The sequence below is a fragment of the Jatropha curcas genome, chromosome 11, assembly GCF_041381405.1.
Source record: "Jatropha curcas cultivar XTBG-Jc1 chromosome 11, XTBG_Jcur_1.0, whole genome shotgun sequence".
In the NCBI taxonomy this organism is placed as follows: Eukaryota; Viridiplantae; Streptophyta; class Magnoliopsida; order Malpighiales; family Euphorbiaceae; genus Jatropha; species Jatropha curcas.
The window spans coordinates 7503917-7523184 of record NC_143161.1 but is presented as its reverse complement, the minus strand read 5'-3'; the positions used below and the strand labels follow the sequence as shown (position 1 = coordinate 7523184).

Here is a 19268-nt window from a genome sequence, read left to right as displayed (position 1 = left end):
TATGGCTCAATTTTATAAAATTCAATCGGTCAAACTTAATTGAATCAATCCTTTCATAATGAAAAAATAGATTGAGTTGATTCGATTTCTTTCAGTTAATACTTTTAGGGCATGTTCATCTAAATTTTTTTAATAGCTGTTAGCTGTCTTAATAGCTAATTGTTTAACTAGAGTTTCAACAAAACATTAAAGCGTTTTCATAATTCATTTTTTCAAACTCTAAGCACTAAGGCTGATGCTACATCATCAAAATATAAACAATAGAAATAGTGCCGCTATATGAAAATCTACAAGGCCTTAGTTCGATTTGATTTCAATCCTAAAAGTTAATTTGTCCTTCTAAAATTAAGTTCAATTTGATTTTGAACCAAATCAACTATTTGCTAACCACTATATATCATAATGATATTCAGCTAAAATCTTCCAGACTGTAATGAACCCAAATAATAATAAGCATACACCAAAATACGAGAGAAACAAAACAACTACCAAACCGGTATTTATGGACTCTCAATGACTGGTTTAGAGACAGTTGTAAGCTTTTATGTCTTTTAAATTGAAAGCAAGCATCAACTGGTAGGGTAATAGCTAAGGATTGATCATTTTATTCATGATTATATATACACATATTACCAGCAACCTTAAACTCTAAATCTTAACAATGTTTCTTACCATTATTTTGCTTATGCTAATGCTTTACTATAGTAGGAAAATAAAGGTACACATTTTCGGAATTTTTTAATATCTGAAATACTCTATTTTTATGAATTAAAACTTTTAACCTTTTCAAACTAATTTTCAATATGGTGGTCATGTAACAGAAAAATTAGGGATTTTGAAGACTATTTTCCTAGAAAATGTTTTTTTTAGATAAGTTAACAAAAGTTTTTTCCAATGGGGTGCAGCATATTGTCACCACCAGACACCCGCGATAAAACTCCAAAGGTGGCTAGGATGCAGCTGGGATCATTTCACTAGCATTCCTTGTTGGATGAACCCGTCATCATGCTCAACATATTTCGTAAAAACTAAACTCCACTGAACATTATAAAAAATAGCGGTAGTATTCCATATTATAAATAAGCTGGTCAGAGTTGCATGTCATCTGGCTCTGTGCAAGATTTGTTGGCTATTATGTTATTTTATGGAACTTATCCTACAAGAAAAACAAGTAAGTAATAAACAAAAGAGAACTTCTATAAAGAAAAGCCCTGGCCAACCAAACATAAAAACATTGATCAACTTCTTCAGCAGCAGAAGGACCAAATGTTTATTAGACAGTTACCATCATGCAGCAGCAATGGTGCAGTATTGTGTATCTTCTTTTAATTTCCTATAACGAGCAACATGCTCGAGATATTCTTCAAGCTCTTTCTCTAATTTCTCGATGAATTGACTTGTGTGCTCAAGGGACTGCTCATACTTGTACTTTTCCAGAGCCTGTGAAATACACAAATGGCAGCAACTGAATATTCCATAACTACCAAGAACCTAACTTTTTATTGAATGCCATAAGTATTCAGCAGTCCTGTCAATTACTTTATAAACTAATAATTTGGATTCATGGCATCGTTGTGTTGCCAGAATAAAAAAAAAGCCCAGTTAAATCTAATTATAATTTTCCAGTGTTTGATTGTCTCAAAAAAGAAAATAACTGAAAGACTTAAATCGCTGATCTTTTTAGTGGTGGAACTGTTGGCCCTCTGAAAAATTTTTATATGCTTATGCAAGACCAAAATAATGCAATTACTAGTGTGACTAATATTTATGGATGATCCACATTACTAATTACTAATTAGAGGAATTATGCACGAGTCATTATTTATAAGGCACAAAGTTTCAAGGCTATAAGAAAAGACCACATAGATAAAGCTTGGGAAAACCTGTGCAGTTAATTCAAATTCCTAGTCAAATCACCATAGAGGGGGATCACTCACCAATAGACAGCTCAATGCATGTGCCCACATACACACATATATAAAGTGCATTTAGCAGAGGCATCATTTTTCTTTTTCTGTGTGTTTGTGTGAGTGTTTGGGATGGGGATGTAAGGCATAACTTACCTTCTGTTTTGAAAGCGTATTTGGAGGGGACATAACTTCAGGCTGAACGTAGTTCTTTCCTCTGTAGAATACAATACTATTGTTAGGTTTTATGTCAATCACAATTCCTTTGCTCAGTCGAGCAAGCTCTTCAGCATATTCATGAATTTGCCCTGGCTTGCAAGGCCTGCAAATAACCTTCACTGTTTCATGCTTCTTCCAGTGAAGATGCATATTAAGAACAACACCTCCAAATACTCCTCGTCTTCCAACTAGAACAAAGTTCTTCTTCTTCTCCCCAGTACGCTTGAGGTAATGCTTCTCTTCTTCAGTTAATATTTCGGGATCATATACTTCAGCTGGTATTTTGGGAACCTCAAATTTCCTCAGCTTCTCAATCAACCATACTTCCTTTCGTTTGGCCTAAGGAGAGGTAATAGACAAAAACAAAATTATAGCTAAAAACAAGGATTACTACCAGAATAAATGTAAAAACTTGAAGTAAATCAACAAAACTTTGATAAAAATTAAAACACATTGCTAGGATTAACAGGATAATCCCTTCATGATTGGCAACAGGATATTTCCTTTAATTATTAAGGTCACTAAAACAAATCTAATCCATTAAACACCATGTAAAATGTACTTTCTGCAGCAAGTTATTTATCCCAAAATGAGTTATAAAAAACTCCTAGAAAGGGTGGGCAACATGATGGATCTTCTACGTTTAAAGTATCAAGTAATAGCGTACATGATGAAAAAATTACGAGAACCTTCATCTTTAAGTCAAGAGCTCAGTTGGACACAGCAGTGCCATTGCAGCAGTGCTGGATAAGTTATCAATGAAACTTTTTTTGTTCCGCTCATCAAAGAAACAGAAATAAGGTGTAAAAGATCAACAGAGCAAAATCAGCAAATCTACGCAATCTTAAATAATATTCAAGAAAATGAGACAATTAAAGAGAAATGAGGAAATCTAAAAGGACTCTGACCTTTTCAAGTTTATATCTAATCCGGACTTCTGGATTTGGAGAATTCTTCTTCTTTTTGGCCTTGAGACGATAGAACCTAAGTTCATTTAGTTTGGCCTTTCTAGACATTTTAACTCGTTTGGTAGTCTTCTTCCTTTTTTCTGAAGAACCATTTTTACCAGGCTGCTTACCAAAAGCAAACCTCACAACATCATTGTCTGTCTTCAGCTCAAATGACGCACGGCTCATCCATCTTCTGTATACCCAACTTCTGAGAACACTATGACTAGCAAACACATTTAACCTCTGTGTCAATAAAAAATTAGGAGAAGATACCCTCACTGCCTCTAGAAAAGGTATAACAGCCCTGTAACTTCTCAGGTTCACAGAGGTGGTCCAGTTAAGCAATGGAGTAACAGAAGTAGCTTTGTGCAATGATGAAAGATTGGACCCTTGCTGGAATAGAAAAGACAACAAAACTAAAGATTCCCTGCACAAAGCACAGGCATCATTTCTTCCGGAGGCAATTTAAATGAGAAAATGGCAATAAAGATCAATCCAAGATTTTCCTGTTAAAGGTCACATGTACTAATTACATGAGAATTTCAAATGTGAAATTAATCATCAGGAGCAAATGTAACGAACACAGTGACAAGGTTCCGGCAGAGACTACTCTGCTTTATTATAACCTAGAATTTATTATGGTCCCAATATCCCCATTCAGTAAAATGGGGAATTTGATATGGGCAGGTACTCCTCCTTGACTTTTTTTGTTTACTAAGGCAGTTATCAGTTGGTATCAAAGCCAACCTTGAGTCCACTACTCGACACTTTCATGCCGTGGAATGTTATGGACATTCTTAAACAATAAGCAAGTGACTGACACATTCCTTCAATGGCTAAATATCTTACAATTACAAGCTAAAAGAACAATTGGGGGAAAACCCCATGATCTTACAGAACAAAACAAATAATCTAAGATCACAAGCTTAAAGCATCTGTATAATGTTAAGCTCAAATTCATTGTGAAAAAAAGGGCCTTAAGAAATGACTAGAAAAACAATCACATAATTTGAGACCTAACTAATTTTTAAGCGTTTATTTGATACCAAAAACATAAGTCTGATGAAAAAGAACACACCTTTTGACAATGTAGTTATGTCCAAGATTGGTTCTGCCTCTGATTGAACCTATAGCAAACATCATTATCTCATAAATTCAACAAAAAAAGGGACATGTACTGATATCATCATTTGGATTTAGGCTCTCCGGGAAAAGTTTATCCTCTCCAGAATTAAGGGAACCATGATTCCTCCATTTTAACTTGCTTTCAGATATCTTTACCACACTGTCTCATAGCATTGAAAGAACACGCTCATATTTGAAAGTTAAAATAGAATTCAGCTTGGCAGAAACTTCCTACGGCAACACAAAAAAAGTATGATAAATCACGTCTTCGAGCTAAATAATAAAAAAGGTGAAGAACACCCGTTACCTAAAATTATAAACAAGAATTATATAAATTGCAATCCACAACACATCTAAAAATATTCGAAAATAGAAGAAGTTTATTATTGCAATCCATTATCTTAAAGCTTTTATATTAAGTATTCTTTATGTGTCTCTAAAAACTATTGAAATGGTAGTGGCAGAAAATATGAAATCAATCGCAGAAACGGAGTCCAGCTAAAATTATTTATTAATTAGGCAAGACTGTGACTTCCTCAAACCAAGAAACAGAGAAATCAAAAGCTTAATTGAGAAGAAAAAGGAAAATCATCATACCCAGAGGCTAACAATAATTCAGGTCGTCTCTTTCCCCTCCGTGTATCTCTATAGCAAGAAGTTGAGAAGAGAAAGGGACAATTTTGGTATAAAGGCAGCTCCTTTATATTCATTATGTAAAACGGTACCGTTATACACTCTTCGCCACGCTCCGTATTACTGTATTTCAATATGTGCCCTTTCCATTCCAGAGATGAAACGACGCAAAGCTCACAGCTTGATGCAGTGTGGCTCCAAAAAATGGCGTTGAAGCCTCTCCTTTGCCCTCCTCAAACCACCAGTAAAAGGTGACAAAACTTATGCAAATTTTCCTTTCAAAAGTTCTATCTTTTTCTTTCTTGATCGAATTCTTTGTCACAGTTTTTCAGTGAACGAAACTGGAGCGAGTCCTATATGGACACCACCCAAATTCTCAAAATTACCCGGAGTTCCCTGCAAAACCAAGTATTCATCAACAAGGCTGTGCTTGAGAACCGGAAATGGCGAAATTACAAAGAACGCACACGGGGTTAGGGAGAGAGATGGTTTGATAATTGTCGACCATGGGTCGCGTCGCAAGGAATCAAATCTCATGCTAAGTAATAAGCTAGTAAAACAGTTTAAATTTCAATCACTGGTTTGTAAGTTGTTGTTTGGATTAATTGAGTTAGATAATGGTGAATTTCAGATGAGTTTGTTGCTATGTTTAGAGATAAATCTGGGTACCCAATTGTTGAGCCTGCTCACATGGTAATTTACTTCTTCTTTTAATTTTCTTCTGCCAGTCAGTGTTAATGCCAATATTATTTAAGTTATTTTTTTGTTTTTTTTTGGTGATAATCTTGTGGATGTTCACAGACTTGCTGAAAGGCAAGCAGCTAGAAAGAAAATGACTGTTTTATTAGTTTAATGTCTTTCCTTCGATTATCTTGCTTTGAGATTGACACATTGCTGTATACTTTCCTTGAGTCCTAAATTTGAGTAACTAACAATACGATTGTTTTACATATTCTTTTCAACTTTTTAATATAACCAGGAGCTTGCAGAGCCCTCAATAAAGGATGCATTTGGTTTATGTGTTCAACAAGGGGCAAACCGGGTGATTGTAAGTCCATTCTTTCTCTTTCCTGGAAGGCATTGGCACCAGGTACTCATTGCAATTTTTCCCTGGTAACTAGACTACCAACTTAATTATTCCATTGGAACTTTTCGTGCGGTGACCGAAATAGATTCACATGTTATTTGAAAGGATATTCCTTCGTTAGCTGCTGAAGCTGCTAAGGAGCATCCTGGTGTCTCGTACATCATAACTGCACCTCTTGGCTTGCATGAGCTACTTGTGGTATGTGATTATCAATTTTCCTTTTCTTGGCTGCCATAAAGTCTGTCAGAAACAAAGCTTAGTTATATTTGTGAATGATATTAAGTTAATTTTTTTGCTTATGTCGTTTCAGACTTTTGAGTAGTTTTTTTTTACTAATATACGTGAATCTAGAAACATTAAAAGCTTCCATAGTTTTTTGTGATGGATCTGATATGATAGCATCTCCGTTATTGCATTTCCACTATTGTACGTTTACTCGTAGAATGAGTCAATTTTTTAACCCAAATTTAGAAGTTGCAACCAGTCCTTTCATTTATGGTCAACATTTTCCTGGGCCATCCTGGACTTGAACCAGGGACCTCACTCATGGAGTAAATCATTGGAACAGATTTCCCTTCAGATGATTCCTATTGTTATTGATAATCACCTTCATTATAACTAGTTACCTTTTCCTCTGGGTTGTTTGCTAAGCTGTGATGGCTAACCCTGCTGATGTACATATAATTGATTTAAATGGATGCCTCTTCTATTCTAAATTTTGGTGGCCAATATTGCAGGATGTTGTGAATGATAGGATCAAACACTGCTTAAGACATGTTGCAGGAGATGCTGATGAATGTGCAGCCTGTGTTGGAACAGGCAAATGCAAGCTCTATTAGTCCATGAAATTGCAAAGCAGTCATACTGGTCTGGCTTGTCATGTGGGGTGTTTATTTCTGTTCTTATTCAAAAAACTGAGGCACTTACTCAAAATGAGGAGGAAACTTGATCTTGTAGAGGAAATCAAAGTAAATATATGTTTTGACTGAGTTTCTTATGCGACTACACTGCTTGTGTCAATGCACGACACACAATTTTCTTTTGCAAATTTATACTAACTAGGAATTCATTTGATCTTCCGATTCTGGCATTCTCCATTGCTCTCAATAATTCAAAAGAGATGTGGAGAAGTTGTTCCATTGTTGCCTTTAACAATTTGCAGTCACATTGTGATGAGAAACTAAGCACCTTTTTGAAATATACACATGTAGAACCAATACAATATTGTATTTACTCTCTTTTGCAGTTTGGTGCTTGCATTGCAATATATGAAACATAAAATTGTAATACTCCTTGCACTGTACATCTTGTTTATGCTCCAATCGTTTGTGCTGGCAGCTTTAGGCTGTCTTATTAGATACTTATAAGAAAAGAGAACCTCTTATGGTATGGACATTGCACTTCTATTCCATATGTTTGACCCAAAGGAATTTTCTCACAAAATTCCAGATTGTTGAGAATCTCTCCCTCTCAATTTTCATGCTAGCATTGGCTCGAGCCTCTGCTTGAGCAGGCGTCTCTTCTTCAGTGGTTGCTCTTGCTGCTGTTAGAGCAATGTTCATTATGTGCAAGTCAATAAAGACAAAAAAGTTTTTATGAGTTTATGGAATGCAAGCAAGGACTCGCTATTACTTTCAAAATTTTCAGTCTGTCGTTTTAGTTGCTTGTTGAATGACTTTGCTGCTGCAAAAACATTACTAGGTCTTTCCCAGCCTTGTCCAAATACACCATACCCTTCTCTGGGTTTAGGTTGAATCAGGAACTCAAGCACAGTCAACTCTTCCTTATCAACCCAATGAATGCAGTTCACCGGGCACGAATCAACGGATACCTGTAAGCTTCCAAGTCATGTACCTCAATTTCAAATTCTATGTGTTTCTATGATAAAGTCTGTTTTGTTTTTTAGATTGAAATTACTTTTCTGGAAAAGTATAACTTTAATTATTATCAGAAGGAACAGTTTTGGAGAATTGTTCAGTCGTTTGAAACTTGCACCTGAATTTTTTCGTCATCGTCACCGAACTGAACTTTGACTCGTGCGCATCCATGAGCTTCATCCATGGAGAATGTATTGCTCGCGTGGTGGACACACTCTCGGCATCCTGCAAAATATTTACATTCAGAAACTGAAAATAACTGTACTGCAGCATAATCAAACATCCATAACTGGGCAGGCATGTGTGGTACTAACTAACCTACACATGCATTTTCATCAACAAATAGAGCTTGATGTCTAACTGGCCCTTTCCAGGAGCTGAAACCCATCACATTATTGTTCCTTCCAGTTCCCATTCTTAATTGACCAATGGAAATATCATACTTTCTCCTGAGATCCTCCCTCATCAGGACCTTATAAGCTTCATTCAGCATTAGAGTACACTCATGGCCCTAAAAAAAAAAATTATAAGACGTTTTTTAAGTATATACCTACATAACAAATATGGATTCTATATTAATAATTTCATTAATTCACAGTACCAAACAGACTCCAAGAATAACAATCAAGGGAGAGAATGACCTTTTGTCCAGCAATATCAGGATGATATTTCTTTTGCAACCTCCTATATGCCTCCTTAATCTCTTTAGAATCTGAATCAACAGAAACTCCCAATAACTCATAGTAGTTCTTCTCTATCCTTGCACTTTCTGCTTTTCTATTTGAACATCTGATTGCAGGGCATTTCTTCCTCCACCTTAGAACCAAACAACTTAAATTAACACTACATAAAAACTATATATGTATATCTATATATTTCAAGCACTTCAATATATATATATATATGTACCTGAAAAGAGTCTTGTTTGGATTGAAGAACCCATGAATTTGGGAAACTTCTTGATAAGCTGGAACTACAGAAAATGACATATCCTTCTTCACTGCCACCCCTTCTTATGTTCTTTAGAGCCTGAATTTAGCAAGCAATATAGCTTTAGATAGTTTTGTCTTTTTAGAGCATAGAAAGATATTTTTATCCTTTTTTTTTTTTTTTTTTGAATAATCACAACTCTCCATGTCAGCATCAAAAAGGTGCAAGGACCATAACACATAGGGATAAGTACTTAGTTAGTCCCTGAAATTTGATCTTAATCATTAATTTGTCCCTTCTTTGTGGTAAATATTAAGTACATTGGTTGAGGTTTAATAGGTAAAATATTTAATCTTCTTATAAATAAGATATACTTTAGCTGATGAAAATAGTAAATATGATGTACTAAATAGTAATATCATATTAAAAATAAAAAATTGAACTGTCAAAAGATGATTAAATAGTTCAATGAAGATAAACTTTGGGACATTAATATATTTACCGAAAAAGATAGACAAAGTAGTATTAGTGTCAAATTTGAGGCACTAATTGGTATTTATCCCTAATACTTTCATACATCCTAGCAGCAAGAGGTAAAACGACGCCGTATACGAGCAGAGTTGCAACGATAGCCTATTATCACAGGTTTAGTAGATTCGTTTAGAAAAATTCCTATAGATTCGACATGGAAGAGCCTCTTTTAGAGCTTTCAGAAGAGAAATAACAGAGGCACTGGTAAACACGGAAATGGCGTACACTGGAAAATTTCTCAATCCAATTAGACAATCTTTCTCTTCAATATCTTATTTTTACAGTTCTTCATCAATCTCAAGAACAAAAACCTGTAAGCTATGTATAAAGCTCCTCTTTGTTTCCTTTCTTTCTTTCTTGCTCATGTTTCATTAGTTTATTATGTGTTAATTTTAGCATTACTTAATAATTAATTATTATTTATCCAGTTAATAGCAAATTTGAGCTTGTAAGAGCATGGATGAAGCAGCTTGAGCCTTCAATACAGTGTCGATGCTCAAACTTTCAGTGTAAATTGAACTTACACGCACAATTTATTCGTAATTTATATTTATCAGGTATTTTAGGTCAAATTTCGTCTGTTATATTGCTTCAATTTATCGGATATTGACTTTAATTTTTCAATTATCTGTTGTTTCGTTAGGAAGCATGATTGGTGTACCATTTGTAATTGGATCAATAGGTTTTTCGACTCAGGTTGCTTATGCCATGGATGGTGAGCAGCACTGAGCAGTTTGATTCTATTGATGCCTTTTGAAGCATGTATTTATGGCTAATTTCCATGGTTTGGGTTTTGCAGGGCAAGAAATTTTGGTGGATGATAGAGATTTTTTAGATTCTTCCGATAGAGAAAGAGATTCTCCTGTTGCATGGATGTTCCTTAAAAAATTTTGGTTACCTGCCTTTTGCTTTCTCACTGTGCTAGTGAATTGGGACCATCCAATCATTCTTATTACTAAAGTTGCCCTTTTCCTCCTAAGCACAAAGCCAAGCCCTTTATCAGTCTATGTATTTGTTGAACAGGTAAGGAAGCATTGATGCTTATTTTTCCTTTTTTACCTGTGTTATTAGATGCATGCAACTTGATGATGAACCTTATTGAAAAGTTTGATAGATGTTAGGCTAGTGTGGATGAGTGTGGTGTGAAATGGAATGCAATTGGCGTCCTAATGTCTGTCTCAGCAAACTCAAATTGGGAAATGTGGAATTTTGGATACCCAAAAAAAAAAAAAAAAGGATTGCTATGCATTTAGGTAATACCAAAAATTGTTATTCATGCATGATTCACAATAAGACCTGTGAACATATACGACCTTGCTACTTGTATTATCAAGGTTATTGTCATCTCTATACGTGAAAATATTAGTTTCTAATATCTGCACAAGTTTTGAAGGAAATAGAATGCTAATTGAGATGATTTATAGGGTATTTGCTATTAAAAAGAGTGGCATTAAAACTTTGATTCTAGTCATGGATGTGAAAAAGGTTCTTGTTGAGCAATGAACTTGAGAGGTACTCCTCGTTCTTGGACATTACTGGACATTTAACTGCAGTGACTGCATGCCTAGTGCATCTCTCACTTTATGATTGTCATTTGTCATTGTATGCTTCTTGAGGGGTGACGGAACAGAGAGAGGGAGAGAGATAGAGAGAGGTGTTATCTGATCAATTTCTTATGCACAGGGCTACTACTTGAAATGCTCTTGACCTCAAGTTTTAAATTTTCAGTTGTGTGATCGATCCATGCGCCAGCAGCCCTACATGTACTTTCTAAAGGTATGTTCTCTGATGCCATTAAATTATTTCTGTAAGTACTTCCTCAAAAATGAGATTTATACTACATCTGGAAAGAGTGGAAGATGAAAGGAAGGAAGAAGGAAGAAGGAAGAAGGAAATGAAATTAAACAATGTTCATCTTTTCCCTCGTTTGGGAGAGTAGAGAACATGGATGACATTTGATGTAAAGAATGGCATATGGAGTGTGCAAATAAATTCTCACTGAATTGGGGAGAAAGCAGGGAGAAAACTGATGAAATTACATACATGTCCCCATTAACAACTTTTTTCAATTAAAAACATGTAGTTGAAAATTGTAATTTAGATTCGTAGATTATTGTCCTCTCCATTTGCATTCCTCCCCTTTCCTTTTCTATCCAAACATGGAAAGTGATTTCTCTTTCTTATCTGCATTCTCCGATTTTTTTCCTCTCCTTTTTTTGTCTTTCTGCCCTCTGATTTTACCCAAGCACAAAATTAGCGATTTAAGTGAAGATCTGGTGTCATTTGCGGGTTGCATATATGTTTGTAGTTTTTTCATAGCCAGTCTTCCATTCAATGATTTCATAATTGATGTTTGCAAACTGGTCTTCTCTGAGGGAAGAGGTGAATGTGGTTTTTAGCCTGTTCAATGAGGGGCGAGAACCTATTTGTAGCACGAGGGGGAAGTGTGAAAAGAAACTGGCATCTAAACTTCTCAACTGTGAAGGGAGAGAGAGAGAGAATACCAGCCCCTCTTATAGAAGAGAGCTCTCTAATTTCGTCTAATGTTGCATGAAATGTCAAATGCATTATCAAACACTGTCAATTGGATTTTCAGATGCTGCTTTAATTGATTTGGCAATAATTTGATTTTTCTTGCAGTCATTATATGCAAACAAAGTTGAAGTTCAAGACTACAAGTTTTTTTGCCTTGCCACAGTTGAAGTGAAAGGCCAGACGCTTACTTTGCTTGGAGTACTTGGTGGTTGGTGGGCTTTGCCATTATCACAGACAGCATTTTCCGTGTTTTTGGATAGTGTGCTTTACTGAGAAATGAAGGTAACTTAACTGCTCTGGGAAATTTTTTTGCTGCTAATCTATATTTTTCTTGATGTTTGGCTTTTCTGGTAGTTGGAGAACATTTGGACAAAGCCCTTGTTTTTCATTTCCCTAAACCTTAATCTACTGTCCTCTGTCCTTTCTTATCCCGTTTTCCTACGTCCATTTGAAATTAATAAACAAATATATCTTCTGCAGGGTTATAACAAGTTTGAATCCCATATCTCTGCAACTTGTATCAAAACAACCGCAATTAATCACCAGTGTTGGTGATTCTGTGAGTCAAATCATAGAGTCTAATCAATGAGATTCCTTGCAAGGCAGCCAAATGTGATGTAGGAAATAATGATATGTTTTATTAATTAAAGAATTTTGCATTTTAGACCAAAAGACAATGATCCTTGAGTTTAGTGTATGCTGGTCTGCAAGTACATTCTAGAATACAATAATTTCGATATTGTCAATCGATTTTGTTACTATCTCTTTTGTTCTTTTTGTTAGGAAGAAAAAGTACAAATTACAAATTTATTCCTAGATTCTCATAATTATGAACAACACTTGTTTCTGCGAAAAAGCTACAGTGTTGAACATTCAGTTTTGAGAAACTATTGAAGAAGTCCGAGGCAGGTGTGCTTTTCTCTTTCATTTTACAAGTATACTATTATTTTTTGGGTCATTGTGAGATATGGTAACTCGGATTTATACCCATATGGGATAAACATATACCGGTAAGCTAAGCTTATGTGGTGTCATTATAAATATTGTTGTCAGCTTGCAGTAGGTAGTCTCTCTGTTGATTCCTTGAAATTTTTTTAGCAATTAGTAGGGAGGTGAATATGGTGAAAAAGAAAAAGTTCATCTCTTGCACTTCATTTCTTTTTGTGTCTCATACAAGCAAGTAGCGGTGTTCTTCATCATCTTCATCGGCCAAATCTCTGTCGCCGGAAGGGCTACAGAACATGCTGCCCCATCGAGGGAAGTAGATTAAGGTGACAGGGAGAGTGCATACTATTATCATAATACCCATTAGAGAAATACTTTTTTGCATTGAGAATCTAGAGCCTGAAAACAATAAGAATTGGGTCACTACTGCACCCAAAGTTCCTCCGCTGCCTGTCATCCCTGATATCACTCCTAGTGACCTGCAAACATACCGCCATAACTTAAAATGTAATACATTACATAGGTGCAATTATTTGGTGTCCTTTTCTTTTGGACTGAGACCAGTTTTTTGATTTCAAGGTTTGACACCATTCTGAAGTGGTACATCGCCTGCTAGGAGCAGGTAGGAGCTTGTTATTAATTTTGTTTTGTTATTGTGTCCAGTACTTCAAAAGCATATGCAAGAAACTGCTTGGTAAAACCAGTAAAGCTGCATTTTGTGGTTTTTACTTCTTGATGTTAAAATATTAATTTTTGCTTTTTTTTAAAATTTTAAAAAATTCATAGTTCTTTTATTTATTATTATTATTTTTTTTTTTGAAAAAATGCAAATGCCAATCAGCGACGGATCGAATCTGCTTGTAAAGATTGTTTTCTGAAGTGTTTGTTTCGTAGTGACAAAGCTTGCAATTTACAAGTAAAGTGCATGACGTACAGGTGCATCCAAGCTTATGTAAGGCTGGTAAGCTGAAAGAGAAGTGCATGACGTACAGGTGTATACAAGTTTATGTAAGAGAAATTTACTGTACAAATTTTGATAACTCTGAATCTTGGAACTTTCCTTCAAAAAAAAAAAAAAAATCTTGCAACTTGCATGTGGTGTATGACGCCCAAGTGTGCCAAAAAGGTTGATGCTAAAAAAAATTATAGTACAAGGAAGATGTTTGACAATGAGTTGTGATTGGGTATTTGGATTAGTAACATTGAATCGAATCAAATTTTGAAAAATTCTTGTTTGGTTGGTTTATTAAATAAGGCATAATAAGTTGAGCGCTCTTTAAGTTTAAATTATTTATATTGAAAATATTGGATTTCTAAAAAATATAATTATTATGCTGTAGTTGTATGACTTAAGAATTGAAATTAAAATGATTTCTTAATAAAGCTAATTTTTTAAAGCTATCATTTACCGATTTACATAATGAAAATCATATTAATTATACATTAAAAAAAATATAATCATGTTACGTTAATTTGTAGAGTTTGTATTGTACGTTACCTCTTGGAAACGAAAGGAACAACCCCAAAAGTGAGGCCAGAAGCAGCTTGAACAAATACAGAGAACAAACACACGACAGCAACAGAAGTCCAAAGTGAGTTCATTCTTCCAAGTAAGAAACACGCAAATCCCGCCATTGTTTGCACCACCCACAGCCCCCATAATCTGCCTCTAACCCCAAACCTCCTTCCCATCTTGTCTGAGAAAACCCCTCCCATTGGCCTCGAAAAGCAATTCGCCATTCCAAAACTTGCAGCAATCATCCCTGCAACCTCAACATTCACCCCAAATCTCTCATAAAAGTAATCTGCAATAATATTATCAGTTGTCAATTCTGACCCAAAACAGTACCCGTATGTTAAACCTAGTATCCACCCTCTGTAGTTCTTTAAACCATTAAACAGAACTTGAAGAAAGTTCTCATTAATGGGTTTGCAAGTCCTCTGGGATTTATGTTTTCCAGAGGGCTGATCTTGGCCGTAAGCCAAGACCATTAAAGCTGTTATAGCTTGGAAAATTCCTGGGAAAAGAAATGAGAATCGCCACGCAGTGGATGAAGATGTATCTAATAAACTAATCATTAGTGAGTATATTTGTGGCATGATTAGTTGTGCTACACCGGTTCCAACATTAGCCCACCCGGCGGAGACACCGTTGGCTAGACCTACGACACAGCCTGAGAACATAGAGCTCATCCAGAACTGGTTAGCTACGAAGTTTGCTAATGAGAATCCTGTTAGAAACCGAATTAGGATGAAGGAAGCAGGAGACTTGATAAAACAAGTGCACATTATGATAGGAGCAGTAGCAAGAGAGAGACTGGCGGATGCAACTCGAGGACCGATGAGATCACAAATGGGACCCATTGCAAGGCGGGAGAAGATGGAACCGACGAAGGAGGCGATGTCTGCATTTCCTATATCAGTATCGGTTAGATTAAGGTCAGTGCGGATAATAGGCAGAAGAGGAGGAATGCAGAAGGTGGAGAAGAAGCAAGAGAATAGAGAGAACCATGATAGATGAAAAGCAAGCATGTGAGGTGATGATAATGAAAATGGATTGAATTTAGTAGCTTTTTGTTCATCATCTACTGGAAGAGAGAAAGAAGGTTGTTTTAGAGAGTGATCCTGAGATTCCATGGAGGATTTGGCAAGAAAATCAAGAAAAGAATGTTTGTTATAGGATGGATTGTGTGCATGAGAGACGCTAGGTAATAATTTATACAAGTTAGAGGTGTATGTGTAATGCCGTTTTTTCTGATTATTATCTTGGTTTGTTAGTCTCTGAAATTACGGTTTCAAACTGCAACCTATCATGTATGAAGTTTCGTCCTATTGGAATCTCTTTTTGAGATTAGATTTCTGGTGTTTTCATATTCTTTTTTTTTCTGTTAAACCACGTCACACCGGATTAGTCCATGTGGGTTCGGGAGAACTATAGTTAAATAGGGGTGAGCAAACTTTGAAAAAAACTGAAAATCAAATTATTTTCGATTTTTAGTTCGGTTATTTAGTTTTTGATTTCGATTTTGATTTTCAATCTTTAGTTTTTGATTTCGATTTTGATTTTCAATCTTTTATAATTTCGATTTTTAGTCTTTGCATTAGTTATTGAAAAGTAATTATTTTCTGAATAAAACTAAATTGTTCAATCAAATCGATACAAATCAAATTAACCTGACCAATTTTAATTCCAAACTTATTTCGATGCGGATCAACTTTAACAAATTGGACACTCTTAAAATTAAAGGCTTTTAACAAATTGGACACTCTTAAAATTAAAGGCCTCTCTACGAGAATATTGTCATTAAGGATCAAACCTTAGTCCAATTCTCAGGTGTCTTGACCTTTTACAATTGCAACCCAATTTCATGAGTTTGGTGTTTTTATTTTCTTTTGTAATTTACCAAATAAAAGTAATTTTCATTTCATTTAATTTAGCATCATTTTCTAATGTAACTATTATTAATTTTTCTTTAATCTGTTTATATATTTATTTATGAGATGATTATTTAAGTTTAAAATTGATTATTTCATTATTTCTTTTAGAAATACTTTGCCGATAGTGTGTATATATATCTATTTCTCCTAAACCTAGTTAGCCTATTTTTTATTTCTTTAAGAGGAAAAATATGAGAAGTAGGAGTATACTGTAATTGACGGATTAGACTTGCTTAGACCGAGTCTATAATTCTATTTATGGATCAAATCAATAAAAATATAAATTTTTTAAAAAATTATTGTTACTTTTATCTTCTTTTTCTATTTTAATTAGGAAATATTAATAACTTTTGAACGATTGTCGGTCTCCATAAATTGGTATCTTAAGTAAATAACTAGTCCGAGGAATATTCTAGGTTGAATTACCGTTAAATTTCTAAGTTTCCCCACTTGATTAGACACATTATTATTGCGACAACTCGGTAATTAAACACTAATTACGTATTAACTTTACCTTGTCTTATTTTATAATCTTGTTATCTTAATTAAGAGAACCCTTTTGGTAAGTAACCTTGTAAGACAATCTTTCTCAAGAATGAGCAAACATAATCTGATATATCACATAGTAACGATACTGATAGATCCCAAAATTTTAATTAAAAAATAATGTGAGATAAAGACAGTTTCTACTAACTTTTCTAAAATTTGATCTTTTCTCTTTTCCTGGTAATGGACTATCTTTTGGGTTTCAAGTACGATTCTTTTTGGCTTGGAGTTAATAAAGGATGATTGATGACAAAAGCTTTTTGGCCACTGCCATATGATACCAAAAGAAGGAAGGATGGACGAAGGGATATACGTTGTCTTTTTTAATATTACTTGTTTTGTAGTAATGTGTAGTGAAATTCTAAGTGGTGATGCTCATACATAGCCAGGTTCTCCCGGAGAAATTCTCAGTCAGCTCGATAATAATTTTCAACTTTTCATCTTCTATGCGTGACGTCAAAATTAAGGAGTATACGTCTCAATAAAGCTGAGTAGAGTATTGTTAGGTTTAGGTTCGGTTCATTTTAAAATAGAAAAAAATTTGCCGATCCGAATCCATATCTGTTTATAAATTAAATCAATGAAATGAAAAATTTTTTATTGAAACGAATGTATTTTTTGACTATATTTCAATTGTTATTTCCTCGATTCCGTCGTATTGAGATTGTTGATATTTACCGTAAAGCAAATATGCGTACGTATTGGCTTCCGAAAGCTGCTTCAAATGAGCTTTAAGTATTCATATCCTTGAAAAGCCTCCTTAACATCTCTTAATTTGGCTTGCTCATGATAAGTGATAACTCGAGTATTGCTTATTTTCAAGATGGTTTTAGTTTGTTTTTGATGTTTACTCTTAAGAGAATTCTTTAGGACAAAATACTAAATGTGATATATAATTGGTGTTATAATTAAGGTTACATAAATATTTTTTATGCAATATTTTTTATTAAGGTATAAAAAAATTGGCCGAATTTTTTTCATAAAAGAATAATTGATAGAATTATCAATGGAATCGGTCTTACCAATTTCTTTGTAGAAGAGGGTATAAAATATGTAGAAAGCAGTTGCATCTCTTTTTGTATTTATTTTGTGAATTAATCTTTTTAGTAATTTACTACTTTTTTTTTTCAATTTGTAAAAATTTCAATTATTTATTATATATTCTTTATTTATTTTTTCATATAATATAAGAATTTTGATGATAATCTTGATAGGTGGAATGTTCAAAGGCCTCTTAATAATTTTTCATTAGTTAGATGAGAGATACTAAATTTGAATTTGGAACTTGTACTCTCTCTCTCTCTCTAACTTTAATGATAGCAATCCGACAAGACTTTAATTAATGAAAGAAAGGTGGGACGGAGTTGATATATATAAAAAAATATGAATGTGATGTTATGACCAGTGATGTACATACAATCTATATAATAGTGAGAATGAAAAAAGAACGTTGGGATCGATAAAAAAAAAAAAAGTTAAATTTGATAATGATAAAATGTTGTCTAACGAATAAATTAAAAATCGATATAAAGTAAGATTGTTCATATTGATTTACACATTAAAAAAAACATTCTCTTTCATGGTGTTACAAGAAAAGTCTTGTATCATCTTTTCACGACAATTTATGAAAAAAATTAATTTTAATCATCATCACCTAATTAATAATCCTTGTAGAAAAGATCATTGATATATTATGATAAAAGATATAGACAATTGGAATACAAATAAAATCATTGTTGTCATGTGGTGATTTTTAACTTATAAAATCAATATAAGCAATCTTACCCCATATCCATTTTTAATTTATTCATTAGTCAATATTTTGTCATTACTAAAATTAATCATGTTTTTTTATCAATTACGGTGTTCTTTTTTCCATTCTCACTATTATATAGATTATAAATACATCTATGGTCATGACATTACATTCATATTAATTTTTTTTAAATCAACTTCATCGCACCTCTATTCTATGAAGGACATCATATTAAATATTATTAATTTGAGATATAACTTAATTGGATGAGGAGCAGTGATTCAAATAATATGTGAGTGTGCCATTTGATGTGGGAACAGGGGTTTGAACCTTCCCCATGCCATTTTTTATATTTTCATTCTCTCCTTTTTTTTTTTTTTTTTTTTTTTTTTTTTTTTGTGCCTCCATAGCCTATAATATCATTTCCCCTTATTTTTTGGGTATGCCAATCCAAAATCCTTTTAAGAGTCCAAACTCACTTCATTCTTTTTCAAGGCCCTCCATCTCCATTTACCCACGTTTTACATTCTACGGTTGTTAAGTGTATATCATATAAGACTTCAATTATTATAGTTATAAAGGGAATCGCCTTATTTCCACTTACTCACTTTTTGCATTCTATATTTGCTAAGTGTATAACATGCAAGACTTCAATAATTATAATTATAAAGAGAATCACATTATTTCAATTTACCACATTTTTGTATTCTACATTTGCCAAGTGTATAACGTGCAAGACTTCAATCATCATAGTTGTAACGAAATCACATTATTACTCTTTTTACATTT

At 34.0% G+C, this 19268-nt stretch overlaps 5 protein-coding genes across 19 annotated transcripts; 2 read left to right on the top strand and 3 right to left on the bottom strand.

Moving 5' to 3' along the window:
• Nucleotides 1-1045: 1045 nt before the first annotated feature.
• Nucleotides 1046-4936, bottom strand: LOC105641394 (RNA-binding CRS1 / YhbY (CRM) domain protein). 2 transcript variants are annotated; one of them, XM_020682204.3, is made up of 6 exons: nt 4799-4936; nt 4155-4432; nt 3035-3503; nt 2064-2465; nt 1286-1440; nt 1046-1156 (listed from the first exon to the last, which is right to left on the bottom strand). In XM_020682204.3, the coding sequence occupies exons 2-5, from the start codon at nt 4217-4219 to the stop codon at nt 1288-1290; spliced, it is 1089 nt and encodes a 362-aa protein (XP_020537863.1). In that variant the 5' UTR covers nt 4220-4432; nt 4799-4936; the 3' UTR covers nt 1046-1156; nt 1286-1287. The 2 variants fall into 2 exon arrangements, with proteins under 2 accessions (XP_020537863.1, XP_012081307.1); XM_012225917.4 differs by having other exon boundaries at nt 1046-1440.
• A 15-nt stretch (nt 4937-4951) lies between these two features.
• Nucleotides 4952-6926, top strand: SIRB (sirohydrochlorin ferrochelatase B). The gene is made up of 6 exons (XM_012225904.4): nt 4952-5085; nt 5159-5376; nt 5466-5527; nt 5814-5924; nt 6027-6119; nt 6659-6926. Exons 1-6 carry the CDS (start codon nt 4970-4972, stop codon nt 6758-6760), a joined length of 702 nt encoding a protein of 233 aa, XP_012081294.1. The 5' UTR covers nt 4952-4969; the 3' UTR covers nt 6761-6926.
• Nucleotides 6845-8864, bottom strand: LOC105641366 (hypothetical protein). Its single transcript, XM_012225890.4, has 6 exons — nt 8708-8864; nt 8440-8614; nt 8117-8309; nt 7917-8023; nt 7554-7752; nt 6845-7464 (listed from the first exon to the last, which is right to left on the bottom strand). Exons 1-6 carry the CDS (start codon nt 8785-8787, stop codon nt 7325-7327), a joined length of 894 nt encoding a protein of 297 aa, XP_012081280.1. The 5' UTR covers nt 8788-8864; the 3' UTR covers nt 6845-7324.
• A 488-nt stretch (nt 8865-9352) lies between these two features.
• On the top strand, nt 9353-13966 carry LOC105641318 (uncharacterized). Of its 14 annotated transcripts, none has more exons than XM_089716200.1 (9): nt 9362-9581; nt 9688-9816; nt 9903-9974; nt 10059-10282; nt 10988-11035; nt 11900-12076; nt 12275-12703; nt 13319-13361; nt 13676-13966. In XM_089716200.1, the coding sequence occupies exons 1-6, from the start codon at nt 9476-9478 to the stop codon at nt 12065-12067; spliced, it is 747 nt and encodes a 248-aa protein (XP_089572326.1). In that variant the 5' UTR covers nt 9362-9475; the 3' UTR covers nt 12068-12076; nt 12275-12703; nt 13319-13361; nt 13676-13966. The 14 variants fall into 14 exon arrangements, with proteins under 14 accessions (XP_089572333.1, XP_089572330.1, XP_089572329.1 ...); XM_089716199.1 differs by having other exon boundaries at nt 13581-13966; XM_089716204.1 differs by lacking the exon at nt 12275-12703 and having other exon boundaries at nt 9357-9581.
• On the bottom strand, nt 12912-15376 carry NRT2.7 (high affinity nitrate transporter 2.7). The gene is made up of 2 exons (XM_012225883.4): nt 14238-15376; nt 12912-13218 (listed from the first exon to the last, which is right to left on the bottom strand). Exons 1-2 carry the CDS (start codon nt 15374-15376, stop codon nt 12963-12965), a joined length of 1395 nt encoding a protein of 464 aa, XP_012081273.1. The 3' UTR covers nt 12912-12962.
• Nucleotides 15377-19268: the final 3892 nt, after the last annotated feature.